The 18777-nt window shown below is 39.1% G+C and overlaps 2 protein-coding genes and 1 long non-coding RNA gene across 4 annotated transcripts in view; 1 reads left to right on the top strand and 2 right to left on the bottom strand.

The window, feature by feature from the left end:
* The window catches only part of LOC5507281 (RNA N6-adenosine-methyltransferase mettl16), a 4321-nt gene extending 637 nt beyond the window's left edge, over positions 1 to 3684 (bottom strand). The window contains exons 1-7 of one of the 2 annotated variants that reach the window (XM_001627868.3): positions 3248 to 3683; positions 2294 to 2434; positions 1956 to 2211; positions 1637 to 1706; positions 1467 to 1559; positions 992 to 1129; positions 1 to 442 (exon numbers count right to left, since the gene is read on the bottom strand). The exon at positions 1 to 442 is cut by the window's left edge and continues 637 nt beyond it. In XM_001627868.3, coding sequence (XP_001627918.3) covers positions 1 to 442; positions 992 to 1129; positions 1467 to 1559; positions 1637 to 1706; positions 1956 to 2211; positions 2294 to 2434; positions 3248 to 3572 — 1465 coding nt within the window. In that variant the 5' untranslated portion in view covers positions 3573 to 3683. Of the gene's footprint in view, positions 443 to 991; positions 1130 to 1466; positions 1560 to 1636; positions 1707 to 1955; positions 2212 to 2293; positions 2435 to 3247 lie in introns of both variants that reach the window. The other variant, XM_048726682.1, reaches the window with a different exon arrangement.
* A 9303-nt stretch (positions 3685 to 12987) lies between these two features.
* On the top strand, positions 12988 to 14025 carry LOC125561859. The gene is made up of 2 exons (XR_007307562.1): positions 12988 to 13682; positions 13799 to 14025. It is a non-coding gene; the product is annotated as an uncharacterized LOC125561859 (long non-coding RNA).
* Positions 14026 to 15400: 1375 nt separating this feature from the next.
* Positions 15401 to 16958, bottom strand: LOC5507262 (the record flags this gene model as incomplete). The annotated part of the gene is made up of 2 exons (XM_048726520.1): positions 15401 to 15934; positions 16197 to 16958. Coding segments are annotated over 2 exons (981 nt in total), but the record flags the coding sequence as incomplete, so codon positions are not given.
* Between the last annotated feature and the right edge of the window lie 1819 nt (positions 16959 to 18777).

The following is an 18777-nucleotide window of genomic DNA, read 5'->3' as shown; positions in this document are numbered from 1 at the left end:
CTCCTATCTTTTCTCCCACATTAACAGAAAACACACACAGAGGTGACGAGCAATTTTGGTTTACCCCTCTGTCCTTCAATGCCATATCACTTTCTGGTTTGCCATCAGAGTTTGTAGTACTCCCAGATACTTGACTGCCATTCATTGGTCCCTCTGCAGTTTTATCTGTACTGTTTTCTCTTTTTGTTAAAGCGCAAGTGTCAGTGATTGATTTTTTACCAGTCTGAGACAAATCTATAGCAGTTGGAGTACTGCCAGCGGCTGAGGTACTTCTTTGATCAGCATCTTCTATGGCAGCTGGAGGTACATCATCAGAGATGAGTGGCTTCTGGCGCTGTTGTTCCCTCCGCTTCCTGCGTTGGTTACTCCATGTGTTTTCTACCGCAGTACATGTGAAGGAAATAGAGTCTGTAGTTTTATGGGACGTTTCTTTTATGTCAATCTGAAACAGAGTGAGTCACCAAGAATTTTATTACAAAAACACTGCCATCCCGATCCTCTATAATTATCATCACCAACACAATACAACTCACATTCTTACAGTTTCTTCTGTAAAACTTTTTATTTAAAAAAAAATAATATTATTAAATATTATTAAATATATATTGCTGTGGCAAACTCACTTCTAGCGTAGCTATAAGCAGTCCCTCAAAAGGGACCAACTATTGTAGTTCTAGAAGTTTAAAACAAAACTCATCGAACAGTCTGTATTACCAATGCTCTTTCACTTTCACTTTGCCTTGTAGGTTATATCAACAAACAGAAGTCTCAAATATAAATTAGGATTTACATTTTTGTGTAAACCCAATGTATTACCATCATTTTGCAAAACAGCTTGTTATCCAAACAATGGTGTTTTTTGAAGAAACAGAATTCAAACTTTAATTGAAGAGACAATTCTTTAGTTTAACTGTGTGCTGTATTTCCATTATTTATTTCATATATCTCCACCACTGCCCCCCCTCCCTCTAGTCTAGAAGACAAAGCATACCTTCAGTTGCAAAAACAATTGTTTGATTTTGTCTGCTGTGTCTTTAACATGTGACTGAACATGGCAAGAAGAAGAGTTGATCGTGAAGGTCAAAGGTTTAGCCTTGTGGTGCTTCTTATGTCTTTTTGCTGGTGGAGACTGGTAGAATAAAGAACATTTTTTAACAGCTGACAGGGCCTTTTTGAGAAGAACTGTGGGCAAGGTATTGAAAATTTCCTATACTGAGGACACTGTACAGTAAGAGATCTGGACATTTGATTGGAAAGTATATCTAAATTCCAATTCAGCCTATCTGTTCCTCTAGGGTATTACTGTATGTTATTTCCTGTTTTTTTTTTTTACAAGGATAAAATGGGAGGGGAATTTCATGAAAAAACAACAACTTTTTTTTTGGAATGGCAAAGTGAGAAATACAAATTATCGTTTAGTGAAAATTCACCAACATTCTAGCACTTGTGATTACAATACAATTTACCTCTATTGATAAAATGCCTTTAATAAAAGTCCATGCAACTCCCCAACGTCTTGTTTTCCCCTGACAAAACTCAGTTGTTGTAACAGCATAAATCTGCACAAAGCAATAACAGTTATCACCAGACTCTTTTTGACTGAGAAAAGAAAATTAATAACTTTACAGTACTGTACCTTATTTTTCTTCAGAAAAGCCATGACTTCCGTTAGGCTGGATTTCTTGCCCAACATTGTTGTATACCAGCTATAAGGACACAAAAATTAAATGAGTCCAAATCAAAATGTGCATAGTTAGTACCAATGAGGTTCACACCTCCTTGGTAGATTTCTACAAAAATTCAAGTGGGCAGGCAGCTTTTTTTTTTTTATTTCTTTATGTCGATGAAAAGGTGTATTTATACACTCTTCCCAAGAGACATTAGGAGTTTTGTGTGATTCCGTGGTGAAATATTAAATGTTTATAAATAGACACAAACACAAGTAAACTTTTTACCTGATCATATCTTTCATTTCCATGCTGTCCCGAATGATGCCTTTGACAAACTCCACCTCACCGCCTCTGGTAACAGTCTCATTTGCTGACCCTGTGCAAACAGATGTGGGTAGAGGGCGCTTGTCTGTTCTGGAAGCACCAAACATGGCCTCCTCCTCACAGGAAAAGAATGGAGGGTTACACATGCAGAAGGTAATTTTTTGAGTGACGTCTTTCAGTGGCTTCCTGAGGTATGAATCAGGACTAACCAGTTTGACTGGAAAGAAAGACAATTGCTGTCAGGTCTTGATATAATAACAAGTAAATGGTGTATTTCTTTATACTGTACAAGATCTTACGTTTAATTTTGCCATCCATTCCATTCTGGGCAACATTCCTTTGGGCATAACCCAAAGCAAACTCATCAATTTCAGTTGCGATAAAATTCCAGTTGTCAATGGCAGCACCAAGAAGAGGGTAGATGCAAGAAGCACCAGTGCCTGATACAGAAAATGAAAATGTTTATGAAGCAAAACAATTCACTTTTCAATCAGCCACCCCTGTTATTGTTTACATGTGATAATTAAAATACAATTAAGTAGACATATATAGCTTCCCACCAATAAAACTTCTACTTTGTATTGTTTGTAAAATGGTTGATAAATTTAGATGGTTAAACCTGATTATGACTACAGAATTTCAGATATGTAACAAGTTGATACTCCATTTAAACATTCTCTAGTTATTTCCTTCCCTAACAAGTACAGATAAACATGAATAAAGTTGCTTTGCACAGGCATCAAGGTGCGCAGTATCAAGGTGCGCAGGGAATATGCATATCCCTCCCCTTTGGCCATTAAAAAGTGGGTAATTTCTTATTGAAGGGTTGTGAAATACTATCCTTTTTCCATATGATACCTATAACTGCACATGCCCCCTCAAAATATCCAGTGTATGTGCTGCCTCACACAAGTCCTCAAGCACCCACAAAACATGTATGGTGGGATAAAACATTTATGCTGAAATTTTTGCCTGAGTTTTTGATTATATATATACTTTTTTGTAAACACGAAAAAAAAGAAGCCTGGGAACACATTCAGTATACTATAATAATAATGATGTTTACTTGCTTTGTTTTGAAATTGGCACTTTTGGGATATAAATTAGGGTGAGGTATTAATTTCTATCCTTGGTTTTTAATGTGTTTGATTTTTGGGGCCCCATAAGAATCTAGCTAAAAATCTTAACCCAACCCAACCCCTCCCCTCCCCTCCCTACCCCCCACCCCCCCCCCCCCCATCCTGGGAACCAACCTATATCCAAGCCCCAAACAGCTTCCGCCACTTCCCCCAAACTCTTCATCAAATCCTCTAGCCATAGTATGTAGTTAAGCCTGAGTGGGACGGTAGGTATAAGCCGGTCTAACGGTAGATCAAGCTTCAACCCAAAGTCATGATCCAGCGTACAGCATGTCACGGCTCTCAGCGCCTCGGGATCCTTAAAATTTATGCTCACAGTTCCGCTAGAATTCTCGCGTGTAAACTTTTTAAACTCTGGGTATATTGCCCCTAGCTCGCTAAAATTTGGTGGACTGTCCTTGTATCTGTTTCTTGGGTGCATTAAGTCGTTCAGGCCCATTTTAAATGTTGAATAGACTCTCAATGGTCTCACAAACGCATGCACTACGTTGATGTGGCAAAATCACGTTCAAATAGCCGCCATTTCGTCTGAGTGGATAGGGGTCTGGTAACTGGTGAGATATAACTGCCGAGGAATGGGCACCACAAAACAGCGCGCTTCTCAATTTTTATTATATATACGTCACAAATAAACTGAAGTGCATTATAACGCCATCAATGCACGTATTGGGTACTGCTTGAGTATTGAATCACCTTTATTTTTACGAATAATTAGTACCACAAGCACCTTTCGGTCTGGGCATCTAGACCCACAATAGCCAAAACAGTCACTTTAGTGTATTTTATTCCTTTCCAGACCTACAAGTATTTTGACAGCCTTGGCTACTTCCCTCCTCCGAGACGATGCAAGACTGAGATACTCTGTACCCTCATCCCCGCTAGTGACAATTGGTCAGTGATAACAATGGCTTTGCGCTTAGCGGGGAGGGTTCGAGAAGTAGTTGTTATACCCTATAGAACCCATAGACCCTATATATAGAACCCATAGACCGCATAGAACCCATAGACCGCATAGAACCCATAGACCCTATATATAGAACCCATAGACCCTATATATAGAACCCATAGACCCTATATATAGAACCCATAGACTACATAGAACCCATAGACCCTATATATAGAACCCATAGACTACATAGAACCCATAGACCCTATATATAGAACCCATAGACCTTTTAGAACCCATAAACTACATAGAACCCATAGACCCTGTAGAACCCATAGACCGCATAGAACCCATAGACCTTATAGAACACATAGAACCCATAGACCTTATAGAACTCATAGAACCCATAGATCTTATAGAACTCATAGAACCCATAGATCCTTTAGAAGCCATGGACCCTATAGACCCAGGGCCGTATTGACACCATGATATACCAAGATTAGTTGTCATATGTTGTTTTGTTTATGAGATATGGTATTTTTGTTCTAATTAATCGGAATAGTTTTGCTTTTAGTGACGTCAACGATGACGTCACAACTCACGTGACCATATTTTTGCACTCCCTTGACACCTACATGACACCTGCCAAGTTTTATTGTCATACGATGCTTTCCGGGGACAGGCGGACGGACGGACATCGCGTCACGAAAACTTTTTTTTGTATACCACCAAGAGAGCATAAGATAAGAGAGGGACACTTTGGTATTACCCGCGCGCATTGTCGATTCCGAATCTGGCTATTTTTAGTAACCACCACCCCACCACTGCGCGTGAGAATTTATACTCACCCTACCCCTGCGCTTTGTCATTTACATCTTGTTCTTTGCCGCTGTCTTGTGACTTGAAACCGAAAAAAAAACCCACCTTATATGCACAAATACCATCAAAAATTTCATTCTAGCATCAAGGATACAGGCACTATATAATAAAAATAAATGAATGAATGAATGGATGGATGGATGGATGGATGGATGGATAAATGAATGAATGAATGAGTAGATAAGTAAATTATTCAGAGCATTGCTTTTTTGAGAAAATTCTAATTATTATGCTAGTTTTGAGCGGTTCAATAACGAATTTAAAACCTTACGGAATAAAATAATAATAAAAAATAGCAGATAGCGATCCGTTGGACGATCCCTAGTGTCTTATAAAACGGCTAGATTTCGGCTAGATCTCGGAGTTCCTTTGGTGGAATCTGCGCCGTAGTAACGGTCAGCATAAATAATCAAGCAAAGCCTCACCTCATGGTCATTTCGATTCCCGCCATTAAAATGCAGCGTTCTTTATTCTTGTAGAATGAAATGGGATAAAGGGGCCCGACCGTTCAGACGCAGCATCAAAGGCACTTGAACAGGCAGAAAGTTTGTTTTTTCCAAGTATATACCGTCTGTTACGAATCTTCTGCACATTGCCGGTTATATCGTGTGAGTGCGTAAGCCGTCTGAAGACCCGCATGCGCACTGCTATGACAGAGAATAGAATGGATGGACTCCTACTGACATCGATTATGATATGGAATTGAACACAGATGGCATCATTGACGAGTTTGCGCGACAGCATCTCCGACAAATGGAGCTCTTGGTAATTTTGCAATTAATAAGTACATACTTTCTACTACTTTTTTTTTGCAAAAATGAAAAAAAAAAAATAGGCTAATTGCTTAACGAGAGTCAACCTTAAAAAATCGTTTGAAGAGAAATATATTTGAATTATAAATTTTGTAATTAGCCATATATATGTAAACTTAACACTTGGAATAATCACAGCCAGCTTAGCTAAAAATCGCCAAAGCGAATTAGCAAACCACCAGAGGACAATAACATCACGAAAACTATGGTACGTTTAGATTTTATTATTTGATTATTTTTAAAGTTATACACTACAGCCTTAACTCTCTTACAAAGAATGCGGTATACATGGTCCTATAAAGCCTATGATAAAATTTGGCTTTCAGTGGTTTCCGTCTGACATGTGCAACCCCCAAATACCAACCAAAATCCTGGATCCGCCCTTAATACGAATAAACTCAGTCAACTCAACTTTCCCCATTCGCTATTGTAGAAATGAAGTTTTCGGGTTAATTTTTATTTGTTCCTGAATATAAAGGCTAGGTACTTTTATTCAAACTATTTTGGGATTTATGGCCCATCAATTACTCAAGTGTTTTCTCGGTCACGCCATCCTGGCCGTGGCCATTGTGTATCTTCAAGTACTCACTAATATAAGCTAATTTGGGCAAATCATGCGTCTTATTCGATGTGGACCCGTATTTTTCATGTATCAGACACGTTTAATTTAGGGCCTAACATAAAAAGTGCAGCGTCTGTGGTCTTAGTGCAGGACAGGAACAACACCAGAGTCCAATTTGTGTGAGCATTCTTCTATTTTTAACTCACATCAATCAATGTTGGTTCGACAGGTTTCCATTACGCGAGTGGCTCCAGTAATGAGCTGTTTGAGACACTATCTAAAATTGTTTAAGTTTCAATCTCTTTTCTTTCATTTAATTTAGGCCTTCTATGAGAACACTGCCGCATCTTTATCCATGTTAACTGTTCCAACGCTTTGGTAGTAATGTTAAAGCCATTGCTAAAGGATAACAAAAAACAGGTATTTAAAAAGCCAAAAGGAATATGGACGTAGCAGGTCCCGTAAAATCGTTATATTTCTTCGCAGCTTTTCGTGTTGTGTGCTGTATCTCCGCTGAATAATTTTCCATGCGATGGAAGTTCCATGTACGATTTTCCGTACCACTGTTTGAGCATTTTCTCGTAGTTCCACGGAACATAGAATTCAAACCCGTCAAACTTTATTTTTTTCCTAGGGTAAATGTCCGTTGTCTTGTGCACTAAAGGACCAAGAAAACGTTTTTTCATACCCTTGTAGAAATCCAGGAAATCCCCCTGTGAGTTCGAAGGTAAGACAGACACATCTACCATTAGTCCGTTCTGGTGGCATTTACCTCTGCACATTAAGGAAGTATAACAACTCGACATATCGCGTAACTTTGCTAACAAGAAGCTATATGCTGGTATTTTGTAGTACTGATCCGTGGACTCTGTCTGGAAGAACATGCCTTTGGGTAGCTCTTCAGCGGCTGCCTGCAGCTTATGGAAGTCCTCTTCGGGTATTGCAATGTCGATGTCGTTATCAAAGGGGTTATGTCCTTGATGTCTTACTGCTCCTAATAGCGTGCCGTGGAACAGGAAATAGCGCACCCCGTGCTTATCACAGAGTAGAGCTAGCACGCGCAGTAATCGCGTTAGAATGAGCTGCGAAACCCGCAAATGTGAAGCCTTCACGTAACGCACATCAGGGCAATTTGTGATGTCGCTGCACGGCTGATAACTAGTATAAGGTCTGTGAGCGTTGACGAGAAGGTGTAACTCAGCGTTTTGAAGAGTGTGTTCGTTGTTCTTGTACTGCACGACATAAAAAACTAAGACGAGGAATAATAACAGTAGTACAATACTTCGAAACTTCGTGAACACAGCTATGGCCATTCTTTGCAGCGATACACCATGGAGTGGCGAGTATTATTCTTGAGAATTAGTAGGTCTCAGCGATCTCTGCAACAGATCACGCAAGGTCAATGAACACAGAGGAGGGTGGACACGGGTGCGCGGGGCCCGATGGGAAAAATATCGATTTTCACTCATTTGCTTCCTGACGTTGACGAGACAAGAACTCGGCATAAACATCAAATCTGGTAAGAATTTGCCGAAAACATACCTGTCAACTTTCCCGCATAAGGCGGGAGTCTCAAGATTTTGGACCCCTTCTCCCGCTTTCCCGCGTTTAGCACCAAATCTCCCGCCTTTAGCAATTTTTGTCGCTTCCGAAAAATTATTCTATAGAAAATTGTCATTTTGCCTTTTTTCTATTATTGAAAATATTTGAAACAATAATTCCTTTGTGTAGCACAGTTAATATAACACCCTCGTGAGATCAATAAGTGGATTTGTTCGTGAGAGCTTTCTATAATACCTTGCTATAACACCTGCAAGGCTAAACCCACCCCTCCCCACAAAAATAAACATACCCCACCCCTCTTCCCCAGAATATTCTCAAGCCTTGAGATTTTCAGAGGTTGACAGGTATGCGAAAATGTCATGAAAATAACAGCTACCGTATTATTTTATTCTGTTTCCAGATCCTCTGTTAAGTAAACTTTATTTATTGATGTTAAATAGGAGTTTTAGAGTACAAATTGATCTACAAAGTGTTGTTTTTTACTCGAAATCAGTGAAATTTTGAATCACAGACTATTTTTCGTGAGTGTTGAATGCGTTGAACTTTCCCCTTTAGATAATCAAGGGGTAGAAAAGCAATTTGACATATAATTGTAGTCAGTTGGGCACGTTTTATTTCGACTATTCATTTTAGTAAAACTGACGAGTTTCTTTTTCAAAAGTTTTATTAAGAATTTATGCTGATTTTACATGTCAATGCAAATGCAAATGTTGAAGAATTTGTACTATTATTTAAGAAAGTAGCTTCAAAGCTTATCTCTTTCCCTCTATAATTGCCATTTAGCTCGTGTCTGTCAGCAAAATGTTCAGGTGATTGCATCGTGCTGGTGCTATGTTCAACCCGTCTTTATCAGCAGTTGCTTTTATAGTCAATGGGGTCCTAAAAGCCCCTGACTTATTTGAAGACTGTGCACAGAAGCAGTGCTGAAAATAGCCTGAGTATCTGGCGATTTTATTTTTCAAAAGTTGGAGAGGAAAAATAAAAGTACGCCCTCAGACACAAATACTAGACGCGACGCCTGCCGCCCCTTTTCAGGCCACTGTCAAAATACGTCGGCTGTCAATTTTCCAAAGACTCGCGTGGTGGAAAAATCAAATACCCAAATCAAATTATAAACAGCATTTATGTAAATCAAAACTACATTGGTGTTACATGTATGGGTAATGATTTTAGTAACGACGAACCCCGGTGAGAGTAACTTTATGCTAAATGATTTGAAACGCAAAGATAGTTGACGGCTCAGGAGATTTACGATTTAAGTATATAGCTGCAGATCCGCACATCACTAAATTACTACAGGATTTTCACATCACCAATTTCCTACAGGCTTTTTCGTCTAAATAGACAAACCTCTGCTTGAACACAAATTCCATCATTTGATAAGCTCACTCGATCAACAACTCGCGGGAAGTACCGCAAACAATCGCAAGCATTCTTCGTGCTCTCACAGACAAATTTCTTGAATATTCGGCGCCTGGTCTGTCTAAAAATTTGATAACTACTACTAAAGATGTCCGTAGTATTAAGCAGCTTCTATGACATCAATATTTACAGCGCTTTTGGTATAACTAGTAGATGTTCGCTTCGAAAATTGATACCAATGAGAAATAAACACACGCAATGACAGGCCTTGGAAAAACATTTGAACATCTAACCTAAGTATCAGGCGCAATTTTTCCGAAGAAAATGAAGACAGGAAAATATATTTTTTAAATGTTAAAGAAAACGATTTCTCTAATTCTCTTAACGCCAGGTCAAAAGCACTTTTGGGGTCCGCCATTACTCTGAGAACGAGCAGTCGACGGGCCCCAGCTCCTTGACAACGACTTTTATGTGCTCTGGATCCCGCCTAGATCTCGGCGGGGAGTAACCTGGTTTCTCGTAATGAAAAAATTCCAGCCCAACACATAGCTGTCGTGTCTCCAAGTGTGAAGTGAAGAATAGTGTGCGTCATCTGTCAACATAAGCTTCGTATATGACTTTGTAAAGCAAAACAATCAAAGAAATCCGGGAGAAAGCGGAAATTTATCGTAAATTATTTTTGGCGCTGTGAATTACAGAAAGTGAAACGCAAAATACATAGGGTACAATCCGGGTTTCTCTCCGTCAGTTATTAGAAAATATCATCGGATCTGTTTAAGACGAATCAGTTTTTTTGAGGCGCTTCAAGTGTAAACCGAAAAGGAAAATCCACTCACATGCCGCATATTCGCGCGGCTTGCTCTGATGTCTTCACCATGCTAGCGGAGCTTTCTCCCAATTTGTCTTAAAAATTCTACTTTAATAATGAGTGTTTTTGTAATTCATTGACCGACACGAGGGAACGGTGTCCATCTGTGTTTTAACCTATTTTATTACCATCCCTGTAGGTCTTTTTTTATGCATTATACATGCCGTTTCGCGATATAGCTTAGAAACGTCTGAAAATCTAAAAAAATAACTGCCTCTTCATCATTAGTGTCTAAAAGCAACCGATGAAGTAGCCTCGAAACGTCTGTATTTTTACAACATTATTAGCGCTGTAAACAAACATTTTAACAAAATATAACAGAGAAAGTAAGCCATGTATGTATCTGCCGTATACGAATTATTTATATGCGAGTTGAGAGTTGTATTTAACAAATTTCCCAAAAGTTTTCCGTGGTATTTACTCTTATACACCACGATATTCGTCACCTCAAAATGTTGGGGAGTCACGAGGCGCATAGCGGCGGGTGTTCCGCAGTAAAATTTGTTTTCTACAACACAAGCAACGAAAACAGTATCTTAGAAAAACAAAACAGCGCGCGCTCGTTAGATTTGTTTTTCTAGTGCGTGCGCGAACCGTTGTTTGCGGTGCTTCAAAACCCTGCAGACTTCGTTACTTTAAGTGTCAGAATGGAAAATACATTTACTGGAAAATATTAAGGACCAAGTTTCGCGAATTTGAATCAAGGTTTTTCTTATCTTTCGTTTCAAGTGAGCCTGCGCAAGTGTTGTAGAATGGATAGCTTATTCAAGCGGCAAATAAATGTGGCAAATAATTGACACAATTACCTAAACTTTAATGTCAGTCTATAAGAGTAGACACTATTGATCAGAATACCATTACATATATTATTATTTTTTAGTTAAAAAATCGTGTTTTTTTGGTAAAATTTGCGCTGTCCGGGTAAAACCGTTGCTTCAATAATAGTATTAGAAATTCCCAGGCATTTGGAAATTCCGCGGGTTGGTTGGATCTTTCAGTGAAAAAAAATCCTAGAGAATGTATCTGTGTGTCTGTTGGGCGTTTGGAAAAGGGGTGATCGTTTCTAGAATCACAAATCACACAATCAATTTTGCGGGGTTTCTTTTACTATCATGACTACAATATTGTTACAAATTTGATGAACTTATTATGGGAAGCGGCCGTCTAACCGGCCAGAAAAGATCTCTCTTTAAACTGGAATCCTACTTAAAGTCGCTTAGCTGGGCGTGTTTTAACTTACTATTTCACGCATGATACATTCTGCAAAATATACAAAATCTGTTCAGCACGAAGGATTCGGATTTCTCTAAAGTCCCACGAGAATCCTGTGCGCCCAGCGCATATATCTCTAACACAACAAACCGCTGCAATACCACAACTTCCCGAACCTTCGCCCCTTTTTGGTTGTGTTGGCATGGGAAGTTCAAATCGTGCCAAATCGATCCATCTCGCAGGATCAAACTCAGGGAGGCCAGTTTCCACGTACATCTGGTAAATTACTTCCTTGGCTCGGCGCTCCACCGTTGGAGATATCTGTAGATGGAAGCTGTCGTCATACTTGACTGTTCCCGAAGGGATATAACAAAACAGTCAAGCCCCAATGAACTCCTCCGATACATATGGGCAAAAACACCTTTCTGACTTCTTGCTTACAGGTGTTCGTGCATATATTGGAAATTATCTTGTTGAAGCCAGACCAGACGATGCACGGCAAGGCAAGGAATGTACTGTCCCCGTTACGTTAATTGGCGTCTGACACATACATGGATAGGAGGTGATCCACTAGCTTATCAGACAGCCAGCGTTCACAACAGAGACGTGACAACTCCTGTCTTGTAAACTCATGGCTGGCATTCAGTCATGTTAAAATGACATGAGATCCTTGACCCGGATAAACCAGCTAAGGTACAGAAAACAACACATATCTAATTTGCTTTTTTGAATTTGCAAAAGAAAATTATTTTCTACTGTACCCCAAGGCATTCAGTCATGTTAAAATGACAGATCCTTGACCCAGATAAACCAGCTAAGGTACAGAAAAAAAAAAAAAGATCAAATTTGCTTTTATGAATTTGCAAAAGTACCCCAAGGCATTCAGTCATGTTAAAATGACAGATCCTTGATCCGGATAAACCAGCTAAGGTACAGAAAAAAAAAAAAAAGATCAAATTTGCTTTTATGAATTTGCAAAAGTACCCCAAGGCATTCAGTCATGTTAAAATGACAGATCCTTGACCCGGATAAACCAGCTAAGGTACAGAAAAAACACACATCAAATTTGCTTTTTTGAATTTGCAAAAGTACCCCAAGGCATTCAGTCATGTTAAAATGACATGAGATCCTTGACCCGGATAAACCAGCTAAGGTACAGAAAAAACACACATCAAATTTGCTTTTTTGAATTTGCAAAAGTACCCCAAGGCATTCAGTCATGTTAAAATGACATGAGATCCTTGACCCGGATAAACCAGCTAAGGTACAGAAAAAACACACATCAAATTTGCTTTTTTGAATTTGCAAAAGTACCCCAAGGCATTCAGCCATGTTAAAATGACAGATCCTTGACCCGGATAAACCAGCTAAGGTACAGAAAAAAACAACATCTAATTTGCTTTTTTGAATTTGCAAAAGAAAATTATTTTCTACTGTACCCCAAGGCATTCAGTCATGTTAAAATGACAGATCCTTGACCCAGATAAACCAGCTAAGGTACAGAAAAAAAAAAAGATCAAATTTGCTTTTATGAATTTGCAAAAGTATCCCAAGGCATTCAGTCATGTTAAAATGACAGATCCTTGATCCGGATAAAGCAGCTAATGTACAGAAAAAAAAAAAAAAAAAAGATCAAATTTGCTTTTATGAATTTGCAAAAGTACCCCAAGGCATTCAGTCATGTTAAAATGACAGATCCTTGATCCGGATAAAGCAGCTAATGTACAGAAAAAAAAAAAAAAAAAAGATCAAATTTGCTTTTATGAATTTGCAAAAGTACCCCAAGGCATTCAGTCATGTTAAAATGACAGATCCTTGACCCGGATAAACCAGCTAAGGTACAGAAAAAACACACATCAAATTTGCTTTTTTGAATTTGCAAAAGTACCCCAAGGCATTCAGTCATGTTAAAATGACAGATCCTTGACCCGGATAAACCAGCTAAGGTACAGAAAAAAACAACATCTAATTTGCTTTTTTGAATTTGCAAAAGAAAATTATTTTCTACTGTACCCCAAGGCATTCAGTCATGTTAAAATGACAGATCCTTGACCCAGATAAACCAGCTAAGGTACAGAAAAAAAAAAAAAAGATCAAATTTGCTTTTATGAATTTGCAAAAGTACCCCAAGGCATTCAGTCATGTTAAAATGACAGATCCTTGATCCGGATAAACCAGCTAAGGTACAGAAAAAAAAAAAAAAAAGATCAAATTTGCTTTTATGAATTTGCAAAAGTACCCCAAGGCATTCAGTCATGTTAAAATGACAGATCCTTGACCCGGATAAACCAGCTAAGGTACAGAAAAAACACACATCAAATTTGCTTTTTTGAATTTGCAAAAGTACCCCAAGGCATTCAGTCATGTTAAAATGACAGATCCTTGACCCGGATAAACCAGCTAAGGTACAGAAAAAAAAAAAAAAAAAATATCAAATTTGCTTTTATGAATTTGCAAAAGTACCCAAAGGCATTCAGTCATGTTAAAATGACAGATCCTTGACCCGGATAAACCAGCTAAGGTACAGAAAAAACACACATCAAATTTGCTTTTTTGAATTTGCAAAAGTACCCCAAGGCATTCAGTCATGTTAAAATGACATGAGATCCTTGACCCGGATAAACCAGCTAAGGTACAGAAAAAACACACATCAAATTTGCTTTTTTGAATTTGCAAAAGTACCCCAAGGCATTCAGTCATGTTAAAATGACATGAGATCCTTGACCCGGATAAACCAGCTAAGGTACAGAAAAAACACACATCAAATTTGCTTTTTTGAATTTGCAAAAGTACCCCAAGGCATTCAGCCATGTTAAAATGACAGATCCTTGACCCGGATAAACCAGCTAAGGTACAGAAAAAAACAACATCTAAATTGCTTTTTTGAATTTGCAAAAGAAAATTATTTTCTACTGTACCCCAAGGCATTCAGTCATGTTAAAATGACAGATCCTTGACCCAGATAAACCAGCTAAGGTACAGAAAAAAAAAAAGATCAAATTTGCTTTTATGAATTTGCAAAAGTATCCCAAGGCATTCAGTCATGTTAAAATGACAGATCCTTGATCCGGATAAAGCAGCTAATGTACAGAAAAAAAAAAAAAAAAAAGATCAAATTTGCTTTTATGAATTTGCAAAAGTACCCCAAGGCATTCAGTCATGTTAAAATGAAAGATCCTTGACCCGGATAAACCAGCTAAGGTACAGAAAAAACACACATCAAATTTGCTTTTTTGAATTTGCAAAAGTACCCCAAGGCATTCAGTCATGTTAAAATGACAGATCCTTGACCCGGATAAACCAGCTAAGGTACAGAAAAAAACAACATCTAATTTGCTTTTTTGAATTTGCAAAAGAAAATTATTTTCTACTGTACCCCAAGGCATTCAGTCATGTTAAAATGACAGATCCTTGACCCAGATAAACCAGCTAAGGTACAGAAAAAAAAAAAAAAGATCAAATTTGCTTTTATGAATTTGCAAAAGTACCCCAAGGCATTCAGTCATGTTAAAATGACAGATCCTTGATCCGGATAAACCAGCTAAGGTACAGAAAAAAAAAAAAAAAGATCAAATTTGCTTTTATGAATTTGCAAAAGTACCCCAAGGCATTCAGTCATGTTAAAATGACAGATCCTTGACCCGGATAAACCAGCTAAGGTACAGAAAAAACACACATCAAATTTGCTTTTTTGAATTTGCAAAAGTACCCCAAGGCATTCAGTCATGTTCAAATGACAGATCCTTGACCCGGATAAACCAGCTAAGGTACAGAAAAAAAAAAAAAAAAAAATATCAAATTTGCTTTTATGAATTTGCAAAAGTACCCAAAGGCATTCAGTCATGTTAAAATGACAGATCCTTGACCCGGATAAACCAGCTAAGGTACAGAAAAAAACAAACATCAAATTTGCTTTTTTGAATTTGCAAAAGTACCCCAAGGCATTCAGTCATGTTAAAATGACAGATCCTTGACCCGGATAAACCAGCTAAGGTACAGAAAAAACAAACATCAAATTTGCTTTTTTGAATTTGCAAAAGTACCCCAAGGCATTCAGTCATGTTAAAATGACAGATCCTTGACCCGGATAAACCAGCTAAGGTACAGAAAAAAAAAAAAAAAGATCAAATTTGCTTTTATGAATTTGCAAAAGTACCCCAAGGCATTCAGTCATGTTAAAATGACAGATCCTTGACCCGGATAAACCAGCTAAGGTACAGAAATAATGAGAAACGTTTACCTGTATGCATCCAACAGCTGTTATTTGTTGAAAAGAGCTTGATGAACTTATATTTTACCAAACTGCAAAAATGTTCAATAAGATTATTACTTATGAGAAACTTTAGGTATGAATTGTACATAAAATATGTAATCATAGCATATCAGATATTCATGAAACAGACAAGCAAAAAAGGGTTAAGCACAATAACCATTGCTCTTATACAATGTTTGATGCAAGGCTCTTCAGTTTCGGATTGTGCATCCAAGCCTCTCTTGCAGCCCAGCACACTGCTTCATGCAGGCTCACTTGATAGCCTGGTGGTGCATCATCTGGCAGGGGCGATATCTTGAGTCCCTGCCTGACGACCGCAAACACCATTTTCCTAATCGTCTTCATCTGATTCTTGCATAGCAAGATGGGAGTATCAGATGATGTCTAGAAAAAAATAATAAAATAAATTATTTAATATTATGCGATCCTCTCACATTGATAGGAGCAGATGATCTTTTCATTTTAGTTTTAAGCAATGTAGGGGGAGGGGGGGGGGCAATTGATAAAAAAATGGCGGGAAAATTAAAGAAAGGGAAAAAGGCATTACATCTCCGTAGAAGGGGGGGAAGGGGGTGGGGAGCAATATATAAAAAATGGCGGGAAACGACATTACATTTTGCTTATGATCTATGCAAAGTATACTTACGCGTGTTCGCCCAAGTTTTGTTAAGTTCAGCAACATCTGCCAGCCTTCATCGGATGTTCGTGATTCTAGCGTGTAGTAAAGGAGCATCCAATCTGGCACTCGCAGGGACTTAAAATACTCAGCGACGTTGGTCTCGCCAAGCAGTGTCTTGAACGCAGCTTTCACTCCGATCTCCTCTACAAGAGAACTGGCGATTGTTGATAGTCTTGAGCGGATCTCAGGGTCCTGCGATTGTGTAGCGATCGACTCGACGATGCTTTCGAGCTGAAGGAAAACGTGTCGATCGCTACACTGTGTATCTCCTATCACTACGGGGGGCAAAGGTTCAAAATTCGCGCCATCGCTGTCGCGTGCCTCGCTTGTGCTGTCTGCTCCACTCGACGGACCTACGTCAGGCTCATGGAGAATTTCGATAGTAACGCTCTCCGGGCTCGGACTCGTTTGACTCTTTTCGGGCTCGGTCTCGCCCTTGTTTTCTAGATCGATATCTTCCAAGATCGTTGCAAGGCCGCTAAAATCAATCTTTTCTATGTTCTTATTGCTCTGACTCAATAAAGCCACGATTACGCCTAAGGCAGAAGCAATAACAACAGTCTGCTTTCCGCTCTTCCCTCTCCGGTCCGGCCCTCCAGTGTTCCCCGCTGCGTCTTCATGTATTGCATCGCCGTCGATAATTCTATATTCCGCCTGTAATTGCTTAAGGGTTGGCTGCCGTTTAAATTCCTTCACTGGAACGTCACATAGCTCTTGAGTAAGTAGGTATCACTTACGACCGATGTCTTTTGTATTTTCGAGGCCCCGAGGAAATACTCGCTGTATTTCCTTTTTTTATTCAAAATAATTTAAACCTCACTCTATTCTAATTCTTCATAGGATCAAATTAAAAGGCTCATGAAGTGCTTATTGGAGTGGACTGGCATATTAAATATTTTTTTAGTCAAAGAAGGACATGCCGGAATCCGGCATGTCCTTCTTTGCCGGAATCCGGCAATCCGGCATGAGAACATGCGATTCGAACAGTACTTGTATCAGGCCCTTGTCTTGTTTCTCGCCGGCGCGATAGAAACATAGGAGAGCCTGATACTCAGGTTATGCTGAAAAACGACTAGTTCCAGTACCGCGCGGTTAAACCAGCCTTGTTGTTTTGGCTGCGTTTTACCGCTGAACTGTCGCATTTTGGCGAATGCTAAGAAAACTAGATCAAACTGAAGGCTAAATTTTCATTATGACTTCCTATCATACAAATCTACCATCTTTTGAACAGCACGGTTTTAATGATGTACAGTAAGTCCAGCCTTTCGTACTTTACTCGAACGATTCAACAGTACGATTGTATTTGTTTTCGTCAGAGCACGCGCATGCACATACGTTATTCAGCAGTCGTGCACAGTGCAATGGGGAATCGGCGTTGGAAAAATCGCAACAAGTCTTGCTGGCCTATTTACTGAGCACACGCTCGTGAGGCATGGTCAGCAGAAGCTGGTGCTTGGGCATTATTGCTTTACAAGAGAGATGAAGTACACCGCCGGCTTAAGGTAATTCCCTTGAAATAGTTCTACAACCCAGAATTTTTTAAAACTTGGCATAAACAATATTGAAGTTAAAGGGCTTTCAAAAATGTAATAAAAAAAAGGGGATACCGACCTCGTTTTCACAACAGAGGGGCGTAGAGTTGACGCGTTTTTACTGATTGTGCAAGGAAAAATCCCAACTCTTAGTTTTCAAAAAGAGTGCCTATAGTCTATAGAAAAGTAAGTTCTGTTTGTCGAGCTGCCAAAATCCGATCTCCTAAACAATAACCCGTAGTAGCTAATGTTCACATTTTAAGAGATCGCACTAAAAGACATTGGCTTCGCCACTATTCATACGGGAAAAAGCGCCATTTTGAAGTATTTTTACAGCTTTTAAGAGAAATAACAAAACTTCTACGACCCAACTTTTTTTCTTTTTTCAGTATATCATTTTTCCGTATATATTTAACAATTTGAGCAAATGAAAAATTGGGGTAACCGACTTCGTTTTTCTGTCAAAGCGATTTTAAGTAAAAAACGCGTGCCTTTTGCTGTGTTTTCTTGTACAACTGTGGCGCGCGCGCGCACTTTATACCGGAAAATTCGAACAAACTGCGCGCGCCACTATGCGCAAAGGGGTGCGCAGTGCAATCCAAGGGAATTACCTTAAGTCACCCAAAATGTCGTAAATAAAATAAAAATAAATATAGCATTGAAATAGCGCTTATGCAAACCATGTTCTAAACGCTTCACATTTAAAATCCTATTCAAATAGTATGAATTCCTGGAGAATTGAGAACATAATCTTCTAGTAAGCTCACATACGTTCAACGTGTTAAATTCAGGGCCGAGAAACAGAAATATACTATCTTGTCTTGACCGGGAATCGAACCAGTTTCAGCAGAAGTGAGAGGCCCCATACGCTGACGCGCTAGCACACTGGGCCACTTGTGGTGAGAGGCCCAATACGCTGACGCGCTAGCACACTGGGCCACCTGTGGTGAGAGGCCCCATACACTGACGCGCTAGCACACTGGGCCACCCATGATTCCACGATCCACGTGCTTCAT

The sequence above is a fragment of the Nematostella vectensis genome, chromosome 4 (assembly GCF_932526225.1).
Source record: "Nematostella vectensis chromosome 4, jaNemVect1.1, whole genome shotgun sequence".
Taxonomy (NCBI): Eukaryota; Metazoa; Cnidaria; class Anthozoa; order Actiniaria; family Edwardsiidae; genus Nematostella; species Nematostella vectensis.
The sequence above is the reverse complement of the archived record's forward strand: the minus strand, read 5'-3'. Positions and strand labels throughout refer to the sequence as shown.